General features: G+C 49.5%; 2 protein-coding genes across 5 annotated transcripts in view; one reads left to right on the forward strand and one right to left on the reverse strand.

Annotated features, from left to right (window-relative positions):
• The first annotated feature begins 173 nt into the window (after positions 1 to 173).
• Positions 174 to 9,724, forward strand: LOC128279042 (elongation of very long chain fatty acids protein 7-like). The gene is made up of 6 exons (XM_053017763.1): positions 174 to 315; positions 8,047 to 8,237; positions 8,313 to 8,393; positions 8,465 to 8,627; positions 8,865 to 9,001; positions 9,140 to 9,724. The coding sequence occupies exons 1-6, from the start codon at positions 174 to 176 to the stop codon at positions 9,722 to 9,724; spliced, it is 1,299 nt and encodes a 432-aa protein (XP_052873723.1).
• A 4,628-nt stretch (positions 9,725 to 14,352) lies between these two features.
• Positions 14,353 to 27,570, reverse strand: part of LOC128269267 (RING finger protein nhl-1) — a 47,810-nt gene continuing 34,592 nt past the window's right edge. For 3 of the 4 annotated variants that reach the window (XM_053006680.1, XM_053006677.1, XM_053006678.1), the window contains 2 exons: positions 14,921 to 15,156; positions 14,353 to 14,843 (listed from right to left, as the gene is read on the reverse strand). In XM_053006680.1, the coding sequence (XP_052862640.1) occupies positions 14,943 to 15,156 (214 nt within the window). In that variant the 3' untranslated portion in view covers positions 14,353 to 14,843; positions 14,921 to 14,942. The remainder of the gene's footprint in view (positions 14,844 to 14,920; positions 15,157 to 27,570) is intronic. The other variant, XM_053006679.1, reaches the window with a different exon arrangement.

Below are 27,570 nucleotides of genomic sequence, written 5' to 3' on the forward strand. Positions count from 1 at the left end.
GAAACAAAAACACCAGGCGACCGACCGAGGTGACCAGGAGTGCTGGAAGTTTTCGGAAGCGGTGCGGTGCATGAGGGTGTGGAGTGTGTGTGTGTGTTTGTGAGGATCAGTATTAGCTAGTGGCTTGGTATACCCCTCGCTGTCAGTCGTCAAGAAACCTTCCCTGACCGAAAATGAGTGTCGCCGACAACTTCACCGACTTCCTGTCCGGCACGTCGTACGTCTTCCGGATGGCGGTTGACGAGTACCAGAGCGAACGCAACTGGACCGGCCTGATCGACCGGTACTGGCTGATCGTCGAGGAGCTGATCGCGGGTAAGTGATCGCGCGCTCGGTGCGGATAATTAGTGCCCGGTACCCGGCGGTCGACACCCGGAACGGTAGCGCACCCTTGCAGCCTGACGCTGATTGCTGATTGCTGATTGCTGGAGAAAATTATAGTCATTCCGGACCCGTCCAAAGGGCACTGCCGCAGCCGATCGCCGGACCTTGGCCTCGATCGCGAGGATGATCTCTCCGACGGATCGGACGGTTCTCCGATCGAAACGATCTCTCTGTCGATCTGTCTCTGCGAAAACCAAAGCTTCCCAAGACGCCCTTAAGAGCTGACGGGCGATTTTCGGACGGGCTTCGGACTGATCACCGAAACCTGTTTCGGGCTAGCGAGTAACGGCGATAGATATCGCCGAAGCAGCTGGCAGAATTCGAAGCGATAGTGTCGCCCTCTGGTCCGAGCCGGAGAGATGAAGATTCCAGCCGTGGAATTCGTCGACCCCAAGCGTGATCTCGCATTTCGCATCGTTCATCAAAGCTGATACCTTTTTTGGGTGCTACACCTGAAAAGAAACCTCCAACGGAAGTGTTACTAAAAACACGTTTAAATGAATAGCTAAAGAGCCTCCGAATGGTTGTTTGTCGCCATCGTTACCTTCGGTAAATCGAAAGTGACCTACAGCTGCTCGCTTCCGCCCACCGCAGTTGACCCAGTTCGCAGCCGCCACGTGAAAACTTGGTCCGATTCCGAAGGAAAAACAGTAAACAAACAGCGGGCAGACTAACCTATGCGTAAGCCTTCGGTGCTTCGGTGTTTTCCATCAAGGCTAGAATGGGCGGCTCGGTCGGTCGGACTTGTTGTCGGCCGCCCGGAAGGTCTTTCACGCTACGCACCCGACCCTCGGGGCTTTTCCTTTCCTCCGGTCCTCAATCGTTAGTGAGGCGTGACATGGTTTGGCCGCGGCTCACCGGTGCCGTACCATAAAACTCGGACAGTCGTGTAAAGCCCCGAGTTTAGCACTCGCTAAACGGAGTCATAAAATAAATTGACCACCAATCCGAGTCCGAGTGGTAAAAACTCGGTGTGCACTTGCTGTACTTGCCATTTGACGTTTGGGCTGATTGCTAAGGACGAATAAATCAGCGTTATCTCACGAGAGTGTGGAGAGGTGCAAAATTTGGCACTCACACACACGTCTTTGCGTAACGAAATAAATCATTCGCAACTGTTATCAGTAGCGCGAACATTTAATTGGGCTCCGAGAGCAAACGCATGTAGCAACGGAAGTTACATTAATGCGGTGTAGTAAAGAAGGTAATGTGCTCGGCTTTAAATTATCAAAAGCTGCTGATGAAACAATGAAACCACCGAGTATGCTCTCGAGGGGCCAATTTCTCAACGCCATCATGCTTCGTGGACGGCCGCGACGATACGATGTCGGGTCGCTCCTTCGCTCCAACCAAAATCTTGTTTCTATCGTCGGCGCGTTGGAATTTCTATGAACTACATGCAATTATATAATGGCACCGAAAATTGCCGAAACCCGCGATCGTCGGCGCGCCTCGGACTGGCTCGGCTCGGGTCGTCGCCCATAACTGGCTCGGTTCGGGTCGTCCGTATCCCGCGCCAGTGCACCAGGAACCGGGTCGGCCAGGCAGTCGAGGGATTTTAACGGACCGTCGGACCGCCGCGCAGCCCACAGCTGCATACGTTATCTCACGCTGGCCGGGGGCTGACCTTCACCCAGAAAGGGAAATGATCGGCTGCGGGTCTTTCTTTCCTGGTGTGGCAAACGGGCTCCTTCTCTGTCTCTCTCTCTCGGGTCTTCGGACTGTTGCACCAGTTGCGTTATGACCGCCGTCGTCGCCGCGTCGAGGTTCGTTGCGTTACGGCACGCACAAGTCACCAGCCCTGGCTGCGATGCAGCGATCCGTTTCCAAAGCGCGCGCTCAGGCGGTTGCGTACAGGAAACTATCGGAGCGCGCACAGTCCCAGCCCAGAGAGAGCCGAAGGGTCTCCAATTAGGATGCAATCCCCCCGACACACCCTGGGCCGGTTTTTTGGTAGGGTTTTGTAAATCGAATCGATAAAAATTATAAAGAAGCTTGTTTTTCGCCCCCGAGGGTGATGCAAGCGGCCCCGGTTGGTCCAATTCCGATTGCAGCACCATCGGGGACTCTTCAACTTGCAACAAAGATGCGCCCGGCCGTCGCTACTGGAACGGGTTGATGGGTTTGACCCCGAAGGGCCACGTGCTGGGTTCGGAAGGAATTCCATTTCGACCTCGGGTCGGAACGCCTTTGCGCGCACCGCACCTGATTAGTCGCACAGGCGCAGGTACGGAGCCACGCATAACCTTGGCCATTAGCGCGAGCGATCCTGCATCCGTGCCTGCTCCGTTCCGCGATGTGTCACTCGCACGCCCGCTTTGGGGTCGCCGAAGGTGCGCCCATTTTCCATATCATTATGGAATTTGTTTGCCCAACCGCTTCTACCAACGCCACGGAGCAACCCCCAGGGAGTGTGTGTTGAAATAGTTGTCCCTCTCGTAGGTGATCGATACGATCCAGTGGGGTACAAGTTCGTCAACGTCTTCGCACGTCTTCGCCCGAATTCATTTCCGGCAATGCGATGACACCATTCTTCTTCGTCTACTTCTCGTCTGCGATCTCGCCAACACCAACATTGAGATCTAGCGACGCCATCGCTTGAGGTGGAGCGTGCACGTTGTCATTGAACTTATGATAATTAATTCTTCGGCCACGGAGAAATCTATTATCGACTGGCACCGGCTATTGCATCAACGGCAACGCTGTTCCGCCCCGCCCTGGAGGTCACCCGATGGTGGATTGAAGGTTTCGGGTGGCACTTTCTGGCACCAATCAAATCATTCTAGGTCCTTAGCCACACCCCGGCCCGGCTTTCGAATCGGTGCCAATCCATCGCTTTGAACCACAAAATGGGACCAAAAACAACCGACGACAACAGCAACCGCAATCGCACGTAACGGCGGTAGTTGGTTGTTTTTTTTTTATTTTATTTGTTCGCTTTGCTTATCGTCCTAACGTTGATCTCGATTGAACAACGGCTAATGGGAACGTAATCGATCGACCGGTCTTTGTGCGTGTGTGCGCTAAACACTGTCGGTTGGCCACGATCAAGTGAAATAAAAACAATGAAAGGCGAAATCGGCCAGCCCGATCGCAACATAAATGTTGTGCAACGCGTGGCACTGACCAATCCATTTGGCAGGGACCAGCAAAGTACTGACCAATTGACGGTTTCACCTTGGGAGCAGCTGTGCATCTTACGCGGCCATTTCTTCGCACCTTGAACTTGCGCCGCCGGGGTGTACTGTAATGGTTGATTGCGTGAACTCTCGGCGCACGCGAACGCGACCTTCACGTACAGTACGTGCACTTGAAGCGCTCCATAATGCAGCATTCCACACCGCTACACAGCCCGCGGGTGACGGGCGATAGACATAATTTGTCTGCAGCTCGCTTGGCTGGGAAGGTTCGTCGCTTGCTCGACGGAGTCTTTCGTTTTTCGGTTCGGCGCGCCAGCGTCTCGGCGATTGCATAATCGGGCCAACGTATGTTGCTCTGCGGCGTTGTATCGACTTCAAGGCATCTCCCTCTCGCTCTCCCTGCGTCTCTCCCTGCGTCTCTCCGGCTTGGTTTTGTTGTTTCTATTTGTGTTTTTCTAACCACCAGCACAGACCCACCAGTCGGCCAGCCGCTTCGTCAATCACAAGAGTCGGGTGAGAAAAAGTGCCCGGCCTGTGCCGAGCGCACAACAAAAAGAGAAAACGAAACCCGCTTCACTCGCGTGAACGAAAGTAAAATTGATCTTCCAACGATTACGCTCGTCAATCGCGCGCCCGTTGTCCCGTTGGTGGGCCGACCTACCTTAGTGGGTATAAATCAACGGTTGGCCCACTGGCCGCTCGGCCGCTGTGTGAGCGCCGAGATGAAGTGAGTTTGCGTATTGCACAAGCGCCACGCACGCCATCGGCCGACGGGGCCAGTTGGGCCGCTTGCTGTCGAGCACTTGCTCTTCAAGAATGAAGCGAACGGCAAACAATCCGGTTTTTCGCACTACAATTCATGTTTCAGGATCATTACCACCGTGTGTGCGCGTAGGTCAATTTGCTGGCACTTCGCCGCCCATCGTGCCTTCTGTCGTGCCACCGACCGTGAAGACGCTGACGTCGTCATCGTCGTCGCCAGCGGCGTGGGCAAGTGACGCGCGGCAAGTACTCCGTACCGTAACCGAGAGGCGGTAAATTGTGTGTGCGAGCACGTGCTTTTGATTTCCTGATTTCAACGGTACCGGGACGCTGTGGCGAGGTGTTTAACGACATTTGGGAGCGTTTTTGCCTCTCGACTTACAAATCCTTGGTCTTGATGATCACACGGGATCATCACACGGTTTGAAGACGATCACAATAATAGGCGTGAGCGTTGATACGAGGAAGACGTTCCTTTCCTGGGGTACCCTTAAGGGAACTAATCGTTGAAAACCGTTGCCAAAAAATCGCAGCTTTCGTGGGATTAATTACGATTTAATAATCAGTCACTTCCGGGAGTTCTCGGTAGAATCGATTGCGTTATTAACTTGATTACCACGATACACTTGTTTTACGCTTTGATGAAGATTTTTCAACTTCAAAGTTGGCATGTTTTATCTGCTTTTTAAGGGGACGAAAATGCTTCAGCATGGCACTCGTAATTAGTATAAACTTCCTGTTAGATAGGTTGTGCATTGCAAAATCACGCAAAAAGATTTACTAATTTGCGCGACATTCTGATCGTTGATTTGGCCTGTCTAAAATTCGAAACATATTCGACATCGCTTTGTAAGTGGTTAAGGTGGATTGTTCAGCAGATCTGTTGAAACTTCCATGCATCAATATACTCGTGGCTAGTGGTCTGAAGATCGTCGGTCTGAACTGCAGTGACATTTCTATGCGAAAGACGTCAACTAGAACCCGGACAGTGCAACAACTTGAGTGTTTAAAGTTTTTTAAGGTGATCAATACGGTTCTGTTCGTTCTAATTCAAATACATACATGAATAAAGTAATTAGTAACTAAATAAATAAACATTCAATAATATTTTTGACGAAATTTATAAAATTCCTACTTTTTCCTGATTATCTGCTATTATTTAATATAGTATTGCAGAAATCACAATCACATTCCATTATTTGATACTAATATTTTATATTCAATTTAAGATACGCTGAATGGTATTGTTGGTATCTCAGTTTTGTGTTTTTCTTGTAGAGGTTTAGGTTAACTTTTACTTCCAAACATTCTCTGATCTACTCCGTGTCCAATTGATCTACTAACTTCGTTTTACACTTATCTTGCCCATCTTGAACACCCTTTGGTGGATGCTGTTCAATCAATTGATTACACAACACAATTTCAGCGTTAGGGTATCGGATCATTTCGACTTTGACTGGCACTGACTTCAATCCTATCAGAAAATTAATCAAACAACTGAATTTACATTAATTTTCCCATTCAGGACACACTTTTTACAACAAACATTCAATCAATTCACATCAACATGTTCGGAGCTTTTAGATTATCCACAAATCTTGAGATAGCCTTATGCCACTAAAACACTTCAAGTAATTGAAATGACTCGAATCACGTATCTGCGTCCCGTAAGAGGCATGTTTTGAGCCTAATAAACCACGACAATTAACCGAATCAATAACACTTTACACTGCACGCTTCAGCTCTGCAGCACCCACAGCCCGTGCGAGGGTAATGGAAACAATTTTCCAATTACACTCGTAATAAAACAGAAACGATCGCTCATAAAACCCACCCGGGCGATTCCGATGCTTCTTGCCACGGTTCCACGGCATTGCGAAATAGTTGTGTGACGCACCACCGGAGCACAACCGTCGGCGGGTTTCACTCGTTCTAAATGTTCTCAATTTTCCATTAACATCCGCACGCGGTGCGTGCGTGTGTGTGTGTGTGGGAATCGTCGCCGTCGTAAATTTTCCGCACGACTCGCTCGTGCGGCCGCATCGGCGGGGCGGAGCGGGGCGAGTGCACTTGAATGGCAGGCGGCTCACTGGCACCCATCAAGTTCAAGTTGGGTGTTTTTGGTCGAAAGCTTGCGAAAGCTTACCTCGGCCCAATGTCTTGACTGCGTGACCCCGTTTCGGAAAGGGAAGGACCCCCCGCAGAACGGGGGTGGAGGTCGCCCGAGGTTTCCGTTGCGTGCTGAAGAAGCCGTGGCCGGTTGCGCAACATTCCGGCCGGCGTTGTGGACGGTTCTGGCCGCACCACACCGTGACGCCGGCCGCCGGTCCAGAAGGCAGCCGGCTGTGTTGGAGGTGGCCAAGAATGCACCAGCCGTTCTTCACGAGCCGTTCCTTTGGGCCGTCGGCGATATAATAGCCTGGCCAACGCCACGGAAGGGACTCAGTGTGTCGATTGTAGGCGAAGCGTAAGGATTCGCGGAAAACGGTGCGCGTTGCAAAAGTCGGAGAGTCTCGAATCGCGAACCCAGTGAATCCCGTTCCAGTGTCCTTACAGTGAATCCGAGCAAAATGGCGGACGCGACGGACATGATCAAAGCGGAAGTGCTGCTGACGATGGACGGCTACTTTCGAGAGAGTTCCATCCCGGCGCTGATCGCCCACTGGTGGCGCGCGTTGGTGGATCTCATTGCCGGTTGGTATTTCGAGTCGATCGAGTCGAGCTGGGACCGTCGCTGGATTCATACTAATGACTAACAGCGGGGTTTAGGGTGAAGGACTCGCCCGCGCCCAGCCGATACTCTCGTCATCGCACGTGGCGTGAGAAGCGCGTGTTCGAAGGAAGATTAACAGCAGCCGGCAGTGACTAGCTCGCGGCTAAGCAACACACGAACACGATCGCGGTCCAATCTGTCTAGCGGCCTTGTCAGAATCTTGCGAGTGGAAGTGACACCAATCGATTCTCGGTATTCCATTTGTGCAAAGATATGCTCGAGGAACCAGGACCTTGTCTGGTGCGTGGTGGCCCTGGAGCGCTGATTGGTGCCGTCTAACCAATCGATGCCCTTCACAATGAAGGGCATCTTCACCCGAGCTGTGACTATGTTAATCAGCTCGGAAAACTATCGGTGTTATCACCTTCACGGAGGCTGCCCACCACTCGGCGTTCGTATTAGAATTGGTCCGCGCCGTTCGGAGTGGTGGCCTGAGCCTTTTATTGGGCCGCAGAAGTGGTTTAAACGTGACCGTGGTGGTGCCACTAGTAACGAAGTTCACATCAAAAGTCGTTAAGGAACCTTGGGCATCGTTTTTTAAACAGCAAACAGCGCAACGGCGCAAATACGGCACTCACCTTGTAGCTGTTTGATCACAGTCCGATGATGGTTTGGGGCTGATATTATTCGCCCCAGGGGTGAAAATGGCCAGCAAAGATGAAACAAACTTCTGGTTGCGCAATACTAAGATGCTAAGTTTTTAAAAACCTATCCCAAAGTAACCGGAATTCCCGTAAAGTACCAAAAACTTGAAACAAAATCAATTGTCCTGCCGTGCGCGAATGAGCGAACGCAACATTTCAACGCGGCGAGGCGAGGCGAAATATTTCACCCCGTTCGTAAACTCACCAACCGGGCTGGGGTTTGTGTCACGGCTAACCGTGTGGTGGTTTAAATTGGTCGCTACAGAACTATTTGCCAAACATGTGAGAGTAAGCGCTTGAATGCTGATTCTATTGTGATTCCTCTCTCCGTCTGGCCCAACAGATCCCAGAGCGAAACAGTTGCCGTTCATGGACAATCCGCTGCCGACACTGGGCATGATCACCATCTACCTGCTGTGGGTTCTCCTGATCGGTCCAATGTACATGCGGGACCGGAAGCCGATGGACTTGCGCCGGGTGATCATCTTCTACAACCTGTTCCAGGTGCTCCTGAGCGGCTACATGTTCTACGAGGTACGTGCAGCCTGCTGAACCAATTTGTGTCGAGTTACTCAAACTACTGCATTCTGTTGTCCGACTCGCTTTCAGCACCTGATGGCCGGTTGGATACGGGGCTACAGTATGACGTGCCAAACCGTGGACTACTCCGATGGTCCCGCATCGAGAAGGGTAATGGCTCGCAATCCGGTGCCACCAATCCGACAGTGCCCTAACTCTGCCCTTTGGCTCCCTATTCGCAGATGTTCAACCTTTGCTACGTGTACTACCTCTCGAAGCTGTCGGAGTTTGCCGACACCGTGTTTTTCGTGCTGCGTAAGAAACAGTCGCAAATTACTGACCTGCACGTGTACCATCATTCGCTCACGCCGATCGAGGCGTGGATCCTGACCAAGTTCATTGCCGGTAGGTAACAATCAGCGTCAAAAAAAAAAAAACGCAAATGAAATTGGGAAAAGCCAAGCAAAAAATAGCTTAAACCTCGCCCGAACCTAATTGAGTCCTGGAGTTCGTTAACTGAATTCGTTGTCACGAATTAGCGCCGTCAATTGCGGAAATTGACGTAATGACAGGGTGCGGTCGGGTGTGAGCGTCACGCTTGATCATTTTATTGATTTTCCTTATTTTATTTCCACGGACCAGGCGGAAACGCGACGCTGCCGAATATAATTAACAACTTTGTGCACGTGCTGATGTACTTCTACTACATGCTGTCGGCGATGGGGCCCCGCTTCCAGAGGTACCTCTGGTGGAAGAAGTACATGACGGAGGTGCAAATCGTAAGTAGTCCGACGGGAGGGACCTTCGCTTACCTTTAGATTTAACCCAGTTTCCGAACCAAGTTTCCAATGTCGCCAAAATGTTATCCTTTTAAACTCGCACTGATCCGGAATCCGTTCGCTTTGTCGCACACACAGATACAGTTCATCATCTGCATCGCGCACTGCATCAACGCCCTCGTCACCGGTTGCCCGTTCCCGCGCTTCATCTCCACGTTGCTGCTCATCAACGCGACCATCTTTTTGGCCCTCTTTATGAACTTCTACATTGAGAGCTACAGGCGCAAACCAAAGGGACTGCCCGGGAAGCCGGAGAGCGCTGTCGGTTCCACCACCGGCACCACCGTGACACCGGCACCGGCCGCCCTTGAACCCTCCCGGGTGGAGGAAGTCAGCGACGAAGCGAAAGTGTCGGTCGCGCTTGCGGTCAAACCAGCTCCGGCTTCGGTAGACGACATCAACAACAACCGGACGGCTGAAAACGTGGCGAGCGAGGGGGCCACGGTGGACGGAAACCCCACCACAGACGACCGGCCTGCGGGTGAGCCATCGCAGGAGGACCTCGTCGCTGGAGTCAGTGACGTCACTAAGCTGGACTCGCCAGAGCTGGAGCTCGAACCGTCCGGACTGCGGCAACGGATAGTGGCACCGAGCGGTGGCGAGGACCGTGCGTTTCACGAGTCTCCGAGTGTAGTACCTGTGCCCGCCGTGGCCAGCGGTTGAGTGGGTCAGTGCTGAGATGCTGCCCTTTGCAATCGCATTTTTTCGCTACACCTCCGAGAAGTATCAGTACGTCTCCACAGTCAGTCAGTCAGTCAGTCAGTCAGTAAGTCAGTTAGTTAGTCCGTCCCCAGAGCAGACAGAGAGAGAGAGCGCGCGGAGGTAAAATAGTGCAGGTCACAGGGAACGGGACAGTCGGGACGTAGGGGCAGACCCGCGCTCAAATGGAATTCTTCCAGGGAATGCCCATTATTAGGATGCCACCCGTCTTCGGGCGCAGCGAGGGCGAGGTTTTCGGGACCACCACTAGGGTAGGAAGCGGGCAGGCGGCCACTAGCGTAGGAATACATTACGACTTACGTCGAGTACGTCGAAGGATATCCGCCAGCCAGCTGGGTTCTCTTTCGTTCGCGTCTCGGGCTTGGCCGAGCCGCCGCCGTCGTCTTCCGTTTCTTCAAGTCGTTGATCGATCGCAGACCGAACCTCGTCCGAACGTTCCCTCGTCGTCGTCGTCGTCGTCGCCGTCATTATCTCTATTGCTCCATCGCAGCTCGCAGTTGTTTCTATTGCGCCGTTCGTCCCGCAACGCGTTAGCGAGCGCTCGCATCCTTGAGAGCTGCCCTCTTTTCGTTGGCCATTTTCCACCTTTTTCTATTCACCTTTGTGTGGCTCCTTTTTGCCACCGGTCCACTCTTACACGCTTGCGTCTGTCTTGCTGGCTGCCGTGCCATGGGTTTTCCTTTCGCAGTTCCGTCACTTTCCATTTGCTTCGTCGTCGTTTCATCGAAGAATCTTCGAACTTGCATTTACTTTCTGCTTTCCTGCTTTCCTTTTTGTCGACGGTTGCACCGGAAATCGATTTTCCGATACGAGCCACTGAAAGGGCGTGCTTTTCTGTCTCCCATCGGCCCCCCGGAACGATGATGCACTACTAAAAGGCCCAGCGGCGGCGGCGAGTTGTCCTCGTTCGTACCCGTCTGTCATTCTTGTTGCCTTCCTCTTGCCCCTGGCCGATTCGCCGAACAGGCCGGTGAGTTTGTCGGCCAATCGATTCCGTTAGCTGTTAATTAAAGTGCAACTGCTCGGTTAGAGGCTCGGTTCGTCTAAGCAGCGCTGGGCGGGTGGATGAAAACGGGGCGAAACGCAAAGAACCGAAGATCGTTGGGTGTTAAAAGATCGAAAGTAGACCTTAGGTAAGGCGAAAAACAAAAAAAAGGAATGCATTATTCGAATGACAATAAATTAAAATACGTAATCACACTGAAAGGACTCCACAAATATTATCCTCAACGGCATCGTTGTATCTTCTCAGCATGTCAAGCAAAGTGACTAGCCGTTCGAAGAGTACAGCAACTCTGCGATCCGGCAGCTTCCTGTTTTAGGATCTTGTTAGTGTTAGCAGTAGTAGTAGTAGAGTGGTTTACGTGGCTATAATATGTACGTAGTAGAATAACCATTATTGCTTCAACGGAAACAGCGTAGTTCAACTGTTGAGAATAGTTTACCTAATTTCTATGTACTTAACTGTTCGTGTATTAAACGCTGTTGGAGAACTTTTTACCTGGCAAACTATTTGGCAAAAATCGTCAATTTTACATAGGCTGCATTCTCCCTTTTCGTCTTCACCTGGAGCCACCTGGTCAGATCTTGGTCGAATGTCATCATAGCGCAAGATTAGTCTGGACTGAGTTCTACGAAACTCCATCTCCACCGAACCAAGGAACTTTTAAAACCGGCGACTGGCTGGCTCGTAAGCGTGACTCAAATTGCTGGCAATCTGCTGTTATGACAGCGATACATGGCATTTAAAAGGGATTGCCCATCTAAGTACTAATCATGCCCAACATTGCTTAACTTCGGCGATCAGTGCAATCCGAATAACCTAACCTAATATTTACTTATTGCTAAGCCTTAATCTAAACGATCGACAGTTTTCTAACTGAAGGTTTATCGCGTGGAAGCTTTTATTTTGTGTTCAAATTAAACTGTGTGTTGGCATAGGCGCCTTACTTGGTACTACTTATCCGGCAACTGCAATCGCAGACTCTGGTCCTGGTTTGCAGGAGACACTCCCTTCACCGATTGCGGTCGAGCTTCTCTTTGCCCACTAGCTCGTTGTGCCGGCCATGCCATCGGCCCGTTTGTCCTTCGCGACGGTCTAAGGACAGCTCACTATTTTGTAGCAGCTTCTTCCAATGGATCCTTCCATACATACGGAGCCAACAATCAATCTGAGCAGCTTCATATAGGACGCGGCAAAGAAGGTTCCGTCAGTTATATAATCACACACAGATTATAAGGGTTCTGTATAACCTCACGACTGAATCGATACGAGATGTGAATGAAATAGCATTATCGAATTGTAGAGAGCTTTGGCTCATAGGAAGCTAGCGCCTAGATGCCTGTCCCATTTTATAATATCGCCCCATTGAAGGCAGATTATTGGGGATCGGACACTACCCGGCGTCAGAGCTTTTGGAGAGAATCGTTCCTAGCCACTCTTTCTTATTGTCTCCTTTGCTGAGTATGTTTTCGTTAAGTGATTTTACCATTTTAATATTTTTTTGAGCAAAAGTTTAGCTATATTAGTATAATACTAGGAGTAGTTTGACCTTTGGGCCTCACTATATGAAATGTTCGGTTTGATTGTTTGGTTACTGACAACAATAGTGGGACCAGGTTGTTATGCTTGATTTGAAATGCAAACAGACGACTTAATGCGGGCGGCACAAGTCAAAATGTGTGTAACTCTGTGACGATTGTATAGGCACATACATAAATTATGTTGATTAAAACCTTGTTGCGGGCATCGGGGTTTCATCGGTCGGCACAACAATTGAAGGTACGCAACAATTGCGCACCGGAAAGCGGGATGTGTGCAGAGCGCTGCAGAGTTGAGTAAGAGTCCAAGGAACAACAAGCAAATGCAAGCCTTGCGCCGGCATCCCAAAGGCGAGCGTGAGACAAAAAATACCGCCATCGGGAATCGCATGAATGTTGCACTTTTCGAAATTAAACGTGCCTTCGGGATACGGCTCGCTTTCAACGGTCAGCGCCCGGTAGTGCCTCCCGAGAAGCACACCGGCGTTCCGATTCCGTGCGTTCCGAATACAAACCATGTGGGGCTATCAATTTCTGGCCCGGTTGCGCTCTTTGCATGCCAGACCCGGCCAGGGTCTCCTTGTTGTTGACGGGAAAAATGGGAAACGAAATTTGGTTGATTGAATTTTTGGTTGCCTCCCCGATGCCGCTGCCGCGAGCATCACAGGGGCGCACTTCTCGCATTCGGTTCACTTGCTTGCTTGCCGGCGACGATTTCGACAAGGATCGGCCCGCCTAGCACGAGCCATGGGAAGTGATCCACACAGATTGTTTGGTTACCGCAGTGTTCAACGGCGTGTGTTCCGCACCGGGTCAGCCATTCTATGGATGAAAAGAAAAGGACAGGAGCAGCACAACACTTCCGTCGTTCGGTTGTACGTCAAATCTTCAAATTTATCATGCTATTCAAGGGCATCCTTTTTTTAGATAACGAGAATAGCAGTAACCGTGCTATAAAGAAATATCAAGCCATGCAGATACGCTTGTCACGAAGAGCCCGTGCCGCTCTCACGGATATGCCAGTTTGCGTGTCCAACTAATTTTGCAATGGCTGCCCATGTCAAACAATCCCGTGCCTGTTTGCCCTCGGATCGTTGGCAAACAGTGGGAAATGAAAGGTAATTAATTTGCAAATAAAACACTAGATTTCCGCCTCAATTGGCAGACCATCATTGGCGGTTGTGGCCCTGGCCGGGAACCACTGGCAACGAATGTGATTGGAAGGCAGCTGGATTCTATTCCAATTATAATCAATTTTTTTGCGTAACCGTGTCCAGCTCCGTATCAGTCCGTATTTCTGGCTCAGCTTTTGGGTGAGGGCAGAAATGGGGAGCGTTTTTCCACCGTTCGGATGCCACTCTTCGGAAAAGTGCGGTCATTCGGTGGGACATATCCAATTGATGTCTCCGCTCCGCTCCGATCGCTCGGTTGGGACTCGAATTTCGGTGTCCAGCTTTGGTGTTTGATGGCATATTTCGAAACAACATATTGGTCGGGCAGTTACGTTATTGCGATTGATGGCTCGGAACTTACATTTGAACAGGCGGCAGGTTTGTGGGCTTTTTCGGTTAGTGATGAAAAATTGAATATAATTATTTTTTTCATGTTGTACACATTGTTTATTAGTTTCAACTCTGCCCTGCTTCAACATCCTTCATGTTTTATGTTCAACCGATCACCATAAATAAGCAAGTTGTGTTCGTTTTTGAGAACTTTTGAATGTTTACAATTTCCCCCGAATGCTGGTGTTTTAGTTGCAGCAAAGAATTGCCGGGAAAAATGAAGGATACAGAACACGGATTCGGATTCGAAACTCACCAACTAACGAGATGCGGCTACTTACCCGTAGTTTCGCTCATCGATTTGCACGAGCCGGCAACGGTTGGCGGAATTCGTGGAAGCTGGCGGCAACTATCGGGCCATCGGCAAACATCGAGCAGGAATAATGAACGAAAAACGACCACCACAACACACCGGTAAAAACATAAAATAAAAAATCCACAACAAACCCGGCATCGTCAAACGTAGTAAAAACTCCAGAAAAAACTTTATTGCAACTAGCTACCTAACAAAACTCCACCACCACTCGGCATCGCACTCCGTCGGACATTGTCGGGATCCTTTTCTCCATTTTCATCGTTTCCATCGTTGGTAAATTAAACTCCACTTTTTTGCTTCGTTCGTACGCTGTTCGCAAAATTTGTTATGCGTGTGTGTTTTGCGGCCGCCATTACTGCGTCCTAGAGGGGGGGGGGCTCGGTGACGCACGTAACTATTTTCCCCCGGGCACGGCATTTCGGGCCCGTCCGTTCAGCTCGGCAGCCTCGGTGAGTTTGCCAGTCGAACATTGGTCGAAATTGATCACAACTTTTGATTGCATTCAATGCACGGCGAAGGAAATGAAAGATTTCCCGATTGGGAATCGATTGGGATAGCAGCGGGTGTGATTTCGAAACAATGTCAACAGTACAGTAGAGTCGACAGTTGGGTCGCCGGCGACATGGCGAATCCATCGAAGGGTCTGGGGTGGCAAGAAAATAATTTGGAATGGAATTTTACAAAATATTTAATTGAAAGACCATTCAGCAGCGGACTCACCTGACGGCCTGACGCAACGCACCTAAAACACCTGCACGCGATGGTTCTCGCGGTCGCACACCAAAATATTTCCGTTCGACATGATGGCGACACCTTCGAGCCCCTTGAACTCGGCATCGCCGGAACCCCAGGATCCGAACGCGCGCAAGAAGCTCCCGTCGGGATGGAAGATCTGGATGCGGTTGTTGCCCGAGTCGGCCACACAGATGTAGCCCTGATCATCGACAGCGACGCCTCTGAAAGTACACGCATCACAAGAGAAATAGAGTAATTCTTGATGACAACCATCTGGGCTGACTACTCGAAAATGAAGCGCTCCCGTGATAATAATTAGTGTCGGGAGACAGCGAGTAAGAGATCCATCAGACTTGCGCATAGCCTGGCGGTGAAGGCATAACTTCGGACACAACAACATTTACAGGCCTTCGTCAAAAGGGTCCGATTACACTCTCCAGCTGCTTGCGAAGTTCACCGGAGGGGCGAATTGGGGCAGCTGGGAAAGAAGTATTGAATTTATCAATCGATACCGATGGTGGCGTCCAGTGCCGCGGGCACTTCTTGGACGCCTTCGGTTCTCCAACTCCGAAAAGCAACGCCGTTGCGAGGTTCGAGTTGACGAAGGATCCGCGGCACGAAGGTCCACCGGGGGCCAGGATTAGTGTCAATCGACGTGCCGCTCGTTCCTCGGCCTCGGCCGGTGTCGGGTGTCGCGACACGGTTCCGGACGACTTTGGGCAAATTAAAATGGGTGAAAAAAAATACCGAAAACCAAATTCAATTACCACCCGAAATGGGATCGAGCTTACGGGCAAATCCTGGCGACCCGCCTTCCTTTTTGTTTGCTCCTATGTAAATCCCATTCTCGTGTGACCCGGAAGACCTTGAAGGTTCTTCCGGATGGTCCGGATGATGGGCACCGGATGCTGGCCAGGAAGGAGGACGGAAGCGTACAACGCCGGTTCCGGGGACGACTTAAAAGCGGTCGCCTGTGTCACGCAGACCACCGGCAGAAGAAACATCTCTCTTTCTCCGAAGTCACATAAAACGCCATCTTTACGCAAACCGATTTGCTTATTATCCTGATTATCGTACCCACGAGCCACGAGAAGGGGAGGTGTTTCTTTTTATCGGCTCACAGCCCGGGGGGAAGGGCTCCTTTTGTGCCCAATTCAATCTTTCGGCACAACCACGCACGGGTCGACTTACGGTGCGACTTTCGCGAGAACTACGTTTAATGAAATTAAACGGCAATGACAACCATCAATCATTCACCACGCTGGGGGTCGTGCAGGTGTCGCCCAACAGTGGGCGGAAGTGGACCCGCCCACAGGTGAAGGGACCTATTTTTCGGCGAGCCACCAACGCGCAACGACGACCGTGTGGGGTAATCGGTATGACAGTTAACTGTCGTCCCAACTGTCGCCGGTACGGTTGTCGTGTAATCCGTCATCCACGCGATGGAACCCGTCTCCAATTTACGAGGGTAGAGAACGAGGCCAGAAGAAGTGTTAATAAATTCCGTTCCGCAGCTGCCCTTCGCCAGCGAACAAATTAAGATCCGATGAAGACAGACCGCCCAGATGACCGTATTAGAGTGTAGCTTCATTTCGAACGATGTGGTCCGCCTATGGCAACGTTCTCCTTGGAGAACTCTGGTAGCGATTAAAGAGCCCAGAGTCCTGGGTTTTTCGAATATTTGAGAGTCCGAATATTCGATCTGAATCTATTGCTTCTTTTCATAATGTCACACACTTATTACGAATCAGAAAGAAGTTTCATGAAACCACAAATGGCGCCGCATTGGCCACAGTACACAGTGTATTTGCTGAGTGCGCCGAGTAATAATTCTCTTTCGTTAGTTTATCGGCAACGCAACTTTCCTGGATGCTTTTTTCTGGACTTTTAGTGAAGCTTTTGGGTAAGAGTCAGCACCCATCGGCCGGTGTAGCAATCCGGTTCTGGGTTTGATGTATCTTTTCGGAACGGTTTCAACAGCTTTTTCCCGGTAGCAATCACGTGGTGGGTGATTTGATAGTGAAATTCAAAAGAAAAAGTTTTTCCTACTTTCCCAATCCGTGACCGTCGCAACGGGATCGGGATCGTATTTCTGGACCCTCGTTTCCAGGCGTGCACGTAAAACATTCTCGTCGGCTCTCGCCCCAATGCGCCCATTTTCACTTCCAGAAACTCTATTTTTAGTGGGGAACCTCGAAGCGTATAACTTTCCATTTCATTGTGGCCCCGGATGTAACGGTGGCACGGGCCAATGGGATGCCAATCAAAGCATGGCCCTTCAGCATGAAATGGAAAAGCGGTGCGCAAGCCTCTTGGCCCTTGGCGACTCGACTTTGATGTTGAGCGGTGCCGCGGCGATAATGGATCGAGCTGTGCTTCTAAATGATTTAATAAATCGTTCATTTTTTTTACACTGATGCGGCGTAATGGCGACGGCACAGAAGACGAACGGCGCCTTCTGCAAATTCTAATGACGCTGTCTCTACAGTAATTGCAAAACTTTGATCGCCAGAACGCTGTTTCGGGTGCTTCAGGTTGATGGCATTATTGGTTCGGATTCGGACCTACAATCCGCGCTGGCAATCGATTGAGGACGATTGAACGAAGTGTAACGAATCGGTGGCGGTGAGTGGACTCTAACTGTAATTTTCGGTTCTATTCTAAGGCAGAAACGGGCAATCAGAAGAGGGTTTTTTTTGACTGATTTGCGAACTGAAAAGATCCATTACCGTAGCATTCACCGTTTGATTGGTGATCGAGTTTGGGGCAACGAACGAACCTGCCGAGAGTGCTTGAGAATTTTACATCCGAAGTATGCCGCTGGAGGCTGCTCCTGTTGAGTTCCGGATTAAAAATGCAACAGACGATTTTCGATATTTGAAGGGGTTACGACGGAATCGATTGTTTTTTAAATGTTGAACGTTAGTTTAAGGTTTTTGGAGCAAAATTTTGACGATTAAATTACATTTTGATACAGCGGAGCGAAACAAAGCTTGTGGTTTGTCACATAAGTTTCGTTCATTTTGATTGGAAATATATTATTCTTGTTGGTAGATTTAGTTATTTATGAATTTTAACGGCAAAACCCAATTATATTGCAAACATACTCGATAAAATTGAGGCAGTAATCGCACAAAAATAACCCAGGGATATAAAACTAAGGTCGTATCGAAGCTGATCCCTGAAGAAATCACCATCGAAACGAATTGACCAAGTATACTCCTCATCTTTACTGAAAATCCTCTTCTGTCCGCCAACCATATTCAACACAAATTTCAAACAGAAGAGAAATAGATCCCTTTTGTGCATATCACCCGGCGTAGTCTATGTATGTTGCAGGTAAATCTGTCCTTCAAAAGGATTCCAATTTGAAAAACGAATGGCATTTTACCGTCGACATGCCTTGTAAGCTCCCTTATAATCCCTCCTGTTAACACCAGTTGAACTCTATAAGCGTGCCAAATCAACATCAAGAATCAAATTACAAAGGCAGTATGGTCTTCGAATGCATTTTTCCATGAAACTGGTAAGTTATCAACCTTTCCTGAGTCATGTTGATCCGATAGCTTAGTTAAACACAAGGCACAACTAGTCATGCCTCGAGGATGTTGATATTCAGGTCTTAGAATATTTACCTATCGGTATCAGTGATCCCTAAACACTGCAGAAATATTATTTACACGACTAAATCGATATTTTTTGACTGGATTTTGAGAGATTAATGTTGTTGTCAGTCATTAATGCCACTGATTAAGTCATTAATGCCTAACCGATTTTGCACTGGATTAGAATATGTTGAACTTTTAATGTCCTGCACTCAAGGATTCCATCGTGATCCAGTAGACCCCTCGGAGGGTTGGACGGCACTTTGCTGTTAAGCACATCCCAAAAATAGATACGGTTGCAGGCAATTGCACCGATTTCGTATAAATACGCTGGTGCTGCTCGAAAGGTTTGATAAACGTTTTTGTTAAACGATCGCTCCGAGGCCCCAAGGAGCGGAGCTTTCCCAATGGCCAACATGTGCTGGCCACACGATCTTGGCTTATTTAATATTTCCCAAAAACGCATCCATCAATTCCGAAGCCGGCAGCAAGGACGGCCCAAAGGACCGACTCGGCCCGCGTACCGAAAGTCGGTGTCAGATAATCTTTCTCAAACTTCCACTCCCGAAGCGTGGGGGGGGTGCCTTTTCCACCCCTGAAACTGACCGCTGCTGACCCGTTCATCCTCTCCCGACCACCAAAAAGTGCCAGAGGAAATCGTAAATAATTGGAACGCCGAAATGATCGATCTGTGCCATTTCGTCCGGGGGCGAAATGGCTTCTGTGGCTGGCCGTGGCTACCACCTTTTTTGGTCGTCACGGTGTCCCCAATCGTTTGCTCGTTGTTTGCTCGTTTCTTCGTGCGTGACCGGAAGTCTCTGCTAGCGGGCCGCTTTTTTGCCTCTCTGTCTGTCTCTTTCGATCCCTCCGAAGAGCCTAATGAGATTCCTTCGCATCGGTCACGCTGCCACCGCCACGGCTGCCAGCATTCCGCCGTTTAATGCTACTTTATGTCTTTGGCGCTATTGTTTATCGTTTTCTGCTCATCCGTGTCCACACACACACACACACTGTCCCATGGCGCTGGTTGGTCACCGTCTGTATTTTCGGGGTCCAGTCCTGGTGGGGCCGGAAAGGGCAAACTAAGGACATTCCAATCGGATGGGTCGGGGCTGACAAAAGTTAGCCGTTCGCTGCGTACGGCTTCTCCCGTTTCTCGCCGGGCTTTGGCGCAGCCACCCGCAGGACCTTTTTGCCGATGGCGAGCGACGAAAACATGTGTCGTAATTTAGCGGAAAATTAATAAACAGACAGCGACAGAGCGACAGACACGGCACGGCTAGTGAAGTGCTTGGGCCAGTTTTTTCAATCAAAAATCCTTTGCTCCTTCTGGTTTCGGAGATTTCGGAGCGTCCGCTCCGTCCTGGGACCGCTCGGTCCTTTTTTAATATCGATAAATCCTGAACAAACAAATCGGGCCTTTCGTTGGGACCCACCCGGGGGTCAACCAAAGTTTGAAGGACTTTTGATTAAAAATGTGCGCTTTATGATTTAATTAGCAAATCGAGCCTTCGCCCCGAGCGCCACCGGCGCATGGTCAAACGTATGCTGGTCACTGGGACTACACTCAAAATCCGACAGAACGGTTCAAGTGTGGGTCTCTTCAAGAGCACGCCGGCGATGGAGTGACTCTAGGGCCGTCCGTGCCGTCAGAAGCCTCAAAGTGGGTCCTTTCCGAAAGTCCGAAAGAGACTTTCGCCCCAACTGCTGACGGCAGAGTGTCCGCTCGAATTTTGTGTCTGCCGCCAGCATGCCGAATGCCGAGGCAGGGAACATTCTTTTGGAGCATCGGCCTTCCGGCGACGAAGTGGAGTCATCATAATTTCTGGCCGGAAAAGCTGGCCACCTGCATGCCGCGTTAGCGGACAGCGAGATAAATCTTGCTCCCGGTGCCCGGTTGCGGCAATCATTCACGGAATGAGCGTCTTGTCAGCCGTCCCCCGTCTCAGGCACTGGTGTCCCACCACCGTGTCCACTTCCGGGACGTCGGGACAGGAATTTTCTAATCACCCAGTAATTTACAACCTTTACCACGCCGGGTGACGCAACAAGGTGACGCCAAGGCACGCGCCTGTCGGCACGCGGCACAGGATTAACACCAGGCACCCGGGCGCTACCCGAAAATAATTTCCGGTCCACTCTCCGCCAACTCCCCCGGGCCGCCATCCTGGACCTGGACGTGCCGTTTCTCTCACAACCCCGTTGACCGTTGGCTGTTGGTGGTGACAACTTGATTGACAAGCACGACGAATTAAAATGGAATTTTGGACGGCCAAACTTCGGTCCTGTCCGGTGGCCAGGGTTTCTGGTGACGCAGCGGCAGCTTCCTCAAGAACACTCGATGCCGTGAGACGTACCCGTGCCGAGCGCTGATTGAAATTTCTTACTTTGCAACAAAACGGGAATTATAGAGAAAGATAGAACGTAAATAAATCCATTTAACTATCGAGCCAGGATCAGGGGGCTGTGGCCGGGAAAGATTTTGACACCTCTGGGGAGGTCACTACCGTTGGAAGCGTCCTTCTTTTGCAACGGGAAGTTGTAACCTTTTCGTACGGTTTCGTCGCTTGCTCTTGGTGGGCGCACCCGAATGGCCTGTCAAATCGCAACGCCAGCATCCGGTGGAGGTGTCAAGGTGTCAAGGGCCCCAAGGGTTCACTGCTGCTGTTGGTGACTCCGGGCGCACCAAGTACCAGTATTCATCGCCGAGTGTTACGCGAAAGTGTAATTTCGTTTGCCTTCTTCACGCCACCAGATGTCCTTTCTGGGTTGGCTTTTTGTCCTTGCTTTCCCGTTCTCCGCGGATGCGCCAGTGAGGCGTTCCAGGGCAGGATTTAAATTCCAACAGCCGTACAGAAGGAAAGCGTTCGGGGTGGGAAATTATTACGACGTTGGCAGGCACGTTGCAGGCACCCGGTAAGTCTAATCCGTGGGCGAGTGGCACGACTTTGGGCCCCCTTCAATTTGACGCCCCATTGGCGCGCCTGACTGACTTGGCCATGGTCGGGCTCATACACGGCCCGTCCGCAAGCAGCTCAATCTGTTTAATTTTCGCACCCCGAACCGGCTTGCTAGTAAAGGAGCCGGTTTCGGCTAGTGCCCTTAGTTCGTGTCCTTCTGCTGCATGTCGGTCCCTTTTTGGCCAGTGGACCGGCGCAGCGGGGTGCGTCACCTGCGACACCGAAGGACAACAGCGGAACACTGTCAGCCTTCGAATCGGAGGTTCGTGCTCGGGCCGAACAGAAGCACAAAAAAATAAAAACACAGGATAACGACACAGACACGGCCAGGACACGGCTGCCGACGACGACCAGGAATGTTAACGTTTGCAAAAAGGGTACTGAATTGGACACCCTCATCAAAAGCGACCCCGGCGCCCCGGCGTTGCACGAAGCGGAAATGCATTCCCGGACACCGACACGGACAAGGAACATTCCGCACCGAGCGCACGACCTACACCGGTACACGATTAAATGTACGTCTTGGGCGGCAACTTGAGCCCGGCCAAGCGGGAAAGAACAACATTTATTGTACAACGGGACAACATTTTCATTTCGCACCCACATTCCGCAACGGAACACGACAGGGGCAAGATCACTGCGAACGGAAGAATCCTTGGGTCGTTGGAAATGGGACCCATTGTTGCGCAGGGAAGCCATGATTGGCTATCCCCGAAACTGGGAACCGGAGCGTGATTTGATGCTCGCTGATGTTGCCAAATTATTCCCTGGTTCCGGTTTCTTCATGAAGAGATTGAATTAATTTAACACGCCATGGGATGGGCTGTGCGGTGTTGACGGCGTTTGCCACTCCGGTGGGGCCGATACAACCGCTAATGGTCGTTTGACTCGATTTGAGCAGATTTTATAGACAATTCAACCAGCAGCACCATTCCGAAATTAGCCCGCAAAAAATCAACAATTCAAAATATTGTTGTTGAATTTTGTTTTTTATTTTTATTCGAAGTTACCTCGTAATTTATTGGAGTAAGAAGTTTACCCAAAAATTCTTACAATGTACAATGAATCAAGAGAACATAGCACCAAAGGCTGCTCCATTTCGTTAGTTTAGTCACTAGGTGTTCCTTTCATAAAAATGATATCAAAATTGTTCGTAGAAAATGATTGATTTGGCTTACACAATTTCAATTGAACGGATCATAGGCGAAAGATGCTGTTTTTTACTCCAGACCGCATGCAGTTTGAGTAGCAGGAATATTCACAGTGCATAAACTGATAGCAAATCAGAGAGGAAAATAGGAAAAAAAACCTAGATTGGGATTGTTCCGAAGGCGGGTAGGATTTGCTCGATTACCTTCCGGAAATTTTGATGTTAAACGTGCACCTAGCGCTCGGTCGGTCACTCACTGAACAGGTTGATGTAACTTTACTGCTGGTGGAGCACGAACGCCGCGCACGATGCTATCAGGTGATAGCTTGCGCAAGAAACATCAATCGTGTGACAGTTTGACGCCATCACAAAATGAGCAGCACTATCAAATATGTTTCATTAGCAAATATGCTCTGCTGCGAAATCGAACTTCTTATGGAGCGACGAATCATGGACGATGAAAAACCGATTCACTGAGAGAATATGCATTTGTATTGCATTGCATTGCTTAGGAAGAATTCGTCTCCAAATGTAAGATATTTATGAACGAAGGAGGGGCGTTCAAAAATTTTTGCGACATTTGAATTTCCGCGGGCTACGTATATACGATTTTCGATTTTCGATTGGCGTTTTGTTGCTACACATGTTAGTGACTTATAGTGAAATGTTCGGCCATTTTGAGTAACAAGTAAATTTTTGACAGCTGTTTTTCTTGAACAAGATTTGGTTCATTGTCGGTTTTTCTCTATTCCAAAAAATGGATGGCACAAAATGTTTATCAAATTTTGTGTGCAAAACGAAATTAACAGCTCGCACGCAATCGAAATGTTGAATGTGGCTTATGGTGAAGACCAAAAGCAGCGCTTATCGGTGGTTCAAAATTGTCTCAGGGGGACGAGTAGATGTGAACGTCGAAAAGCCAAGCTTGGTCGAATGTGAACAGTTTTGCTTACAGTTTTCATTGATTGCAGGTTCGTGGTGCATCATGAGTTGTTGCCAAAAGATAGAACACTCAATAAAGAATATTTCCTGCAAGTTAGGTGCAATTTGCCCAAAGCAATCCATCACAAACGCCTGGATTTGTGAGAAACCCAAAATTGGCTTTCGTAAGGGTTAACACATCGTTAATTCTTTGCGAATTTTTGGCCTACACAACACTCCAGTGATGCCAAAGCCACTTTATTCCCCAGATCTGGCCCCATGTGACTTTTTGCTGTTTTTTTCCTTTTTCCGAAAATCAAATTAATAAGTCAATTATTTTTGGAGTATACAAAAATTGACGATGGGCCAAATCTTGTCCAAGCAAAACAGCTGTCAAAAATTGACTGATTACTCGAAATGGCCGAACTTTTTACTATAAGTCACTGACATGTGTAGCAACAAAACGCCATAAAAAAAATCTAAAATCGGATATCCGTAGCCCGCGGTAATTCAACTGCCCGCTTCTTAAGCTGCCCATTATTTTAGAAGAAAATCACTGAGCTGAGCCAGAGGACTCTACTCTACTTGACTTCATAAATAATAAATAAAAAAAAAATCGTCTAAAATATTTGTATATTATCTGTACCTAGGATCGGGTTCTATGATTCCGCTGATTACGTTACCACCTTTGGTATTTTACGTTTAATTGCTTGCTTTACTTTTCCTAATACCGATTTAAAGACAAGTTTGTTTCTATCTTAGAGGAACATTAACATCCGTCACGAGCATTATCATTGGCTAAATTAATACGTTTTCTAGTTGAGTGACCGATTTCAGCTTCTTCGGTATGGAATCAAATTTTCATTTAATGAACTGACGCTGCCCAGGATGAAGCATTTTGTGTCGCACGTTCCGGCCATTCCATGCAGCGCATCAACCAATGTGAATGTGAGTAAACACGCGGAGCCCAGGACGGTTCCGGTGAGCTGTCGCAAAAATCTTAATCAATCAACCCACGGTGGGTGGTTTGGGGTTTAATTTTCAGACCAACCACCCAGGCCCCAGGCCTGTTCGCGCCTCATTGTGGAAGTTAATTTGTCAAGAAAACTTTCTTCCCAGCTCACCGGAGCCGATGGGGACCGCCCCACGGAAAATAACTTACGCCAAACGCAGCAGCGAATTCGCGCGCGATGATTAAAACTCCCAACCGCGAACCTGTCAGGAGTGGAGTGCAGCGCTGTCGGGAAACGGTGGTGGAAAGGGGGCGGAACGAAACACAGAAACACGCGGAACGCGGAACAGAAGGATGCACACAACAACATATAAGAACATGTTCGCACGCGACGAGATAATTCACCACGGGTCCGCTTCCACAAAGAGGCCCCTTCGCAAGGCCGGTGGTGATGTTCCCCGAACCTGCTTTCCTGCCACCCTCCCCCGTTCACACACGACCACACTCAGGTTGGACCCGCCCCCACAAGAGTACGCTTCATAAATCAAAAAGGCTTCGCGCGTCAGAAGTGGTAGCCTCGGCGAGGTCTGCGGTTTTGTGGCAAAACAAATTTTCCAACCCTTCGAAGAGGGGGCCCCAAACAGGCCGCTGCCCCACCCGGAGGTCGGGACTGAAGGCGGACAGGCCTTCAGTAGGGGTACCGTTTTTCCGGAAGAAAGGATAATAATCGCACCCGGAACAGCGGGACCGCCGAATGCGGGAGTTCATCAGAAAGTGCGGGCTCGGAGCGGCGCGATGCCTGGTCAGTGTGGATGCGGCCGGTGGTGGGGTCCCGGTGATGCGGGAGATGCGCACGAGGATGCTGTTCCATCAATTTTCCTCGAAAAGCTGGGCCGCCCACCAGCGGCCCGAGCTAGAAATTAAATTCCGCCACGTCCGCGACGCGGTTCGACGTCACAAAGTGAGTAAACACACACATGCGTGTGCCAGTAAGTATGACAGTGCGAGTGATCGTGCGGCCGCGAAAATGGCGGAAAACTCCATCGACGCGGTTTCGACGCAATAACGGCGTGGCTGTGCCCGTGGAAAGCCACCAGAACACAACTATTTTCCACGGGATTCCCCGCTGATTTCACTCACCCGGACGGAGTTCTCCATCCACCGAAGGTTGTAACAATTGGCTGATGCCGTTTTGGTCAGCGGACGGCGTATCCGCCCCGAGAGGGACATGTCCAGTCTGGTCCGGTGCGTTCCGATGTTCCGATTGTCTGCGCCAAAGGAAACCTCCCCCGGGAGATGCCCCGGGCGGCTCGGTGGGAATCCACATTTTGTGGGCGCGCCCTGAACAAAGAGCGAATCAAAAATGGGACAACGACAACTTATTTTCCCACCGCAGGCTTGTGGTGTGGGCGAGCAAATAACTGCCACACCCCACACGGCGGGCGGCAGGCGGACCACCGACCGGATGGAAAACAAATCGGGCCCACCGGGCAAGGGGCCGCCGTACAGGAAAAATAACATAAAGCGGGTGCAATCCCCATCAAAAGCGCTCAACTTATCCCGAAGCGGACCAATTTATTGGAAACCGTTCGATGATTGCGGCATCTGTCACACGGACACCGGGATCCCGGCCGGCCGTCCGGCTCGGGAAACTCGTCCGGAACCGAACCGAAGCGACGTGTGTTCGTACGCGGATGTTCGCACACATTGGCCCAGCGTCGGTCGGATGGTAATCGGAAAGATGGCCGTCCCGTATGCTCGGGATGTGTTTTTTTTTCCTGGACCCAACCCATTGTTTAGCAACAGTTGAGTGGCTGTCTGCCGGGCTCGCTCTCGGGTTTACGGTGGAATGTAAAATGCGACTTAAAGCACGCGGCTTTAATGATGGGTTGGGAAATAGCAAGAGACTTGACGATGATCTTTGTGGAGCGACTCAGTAACGCGCGCTGGTTGATTGTGATCCAGATTGGCTTCAAACGGGGCTTATGCTGATGCTCGTAAAATTATGGGAAAAAATATGATCGATACGATTGGAATTAATACAAAACGGCACAAAGGTAATGTTTTAATCGGTTTACGAAAAATAGAGTAAAATACAGTAAACTATAGTTATAAGCGACTTATTCAAATATTACTTTAAAAAGCGAAAGAAAAATAAGCGCCTTTTAACGAGCTTTGAATACGTTACTTATTTTTAATTTAAAACGAATTGAGAAGAAATAGTTATTGAATGGGATCAAGTTTAATGAGAGCTCAATCATACTGCAAGTTCTTGTATAAATCCTTAACCATTCGTGAGTTTCCCGAACAAAATAGTCACTCAGTTTCTCCATACTGAGAAGAAAAATTTCACGGCGAAATGTTTTCTCGCCAAGGGGCAGAAGGAAAGAGCGATAGCCAGCAATATTTTATGTCTCTTTCCCGCTAATAGAGCGTCCAGTCCGCCACTCAAACTGTTAGAAGAAATTTTCAACAGTTCAAATTTTCAGCGTAGAAGGCACGACGTCAAAAGGAAATCGACATCGCATCATCGACGTAAAAATAGTGTTAAATAGTGAATTTTAAGCTGTTGCTTATTTCGGTAAGTTAATTTAAGCATCGGGAAGCATTTCTCGATAAGTATTTACTCATAAATAATGAAAGTGCACCGCATTTGTTTACATTTTTAGCCGAGCAGTGTCATCGTGCCATTGGATGCCAGCGACGCAGCGACGCAGCGAAGCCAGCGAACGATGCAATGACGATACAGCGGATACATGAAATGCTGCGGCGTAGTGCTTAATATACACGTAGAGCGTAGTGAAAAGTGTATGGTGGAAGCCAAAAAGTTAAATAATTGTAGAAAAATTGTATTTTGTGATACTAATAAATACAACTGTTTGTTTACATCAGTTCACAAGTGACAGCTTAATGAGGGGAAATGAATTGAGAGAAAGAAAAATAAAAATATAGGGGAAATTTCTCCACCCAGGCGCTCACGGCGGGCCCTCAATTTTAGGGCTGTAAGGGCCCGTTTAGTCCTATAACTGTACGATGACGTCACTTAC

The sequence above is a fragment of the Anopheles cruzii genome, chromosome 2 (assembly GCF_943734635.1).
Source record: "Anopheles cruzii chromosome 2, idAnoCruzAS_RS32_06, whole genome shotgun sequence".
Classification (NCBI taxonomy): domain Eukaryota; kingdom Metazoa; phylum Arthropoda; class Insecta; order Diptera; family Culicidae; genus Anopheles; species Anopheles cruzii.

Excerpts from the sequence above, each read along its gene's own strand:
- LOC128279042 (XM_053017763.1), top strand. The coding sequence starts at position 174 with ATGAGTGTCGCCGACAACTTCACCGACTTCCTGTCCGGCACGTCGTAC. Across the intron at positions 316-8,046 it reads CGTCGAGGAGCTGATCGCGG|ATCCCAGAGCGAAACAGTTG; the intron begins GTAAGTGATCGC and ends CTGGCCCAACAG. Across the intron at positions 9,002-9,139 it reads ACATGACGGAGGTGCAAATC|ATACAGTTCATCATCTGCAT; the intron begins GTAAGTAGTCCG and ends TCGCACACACAG.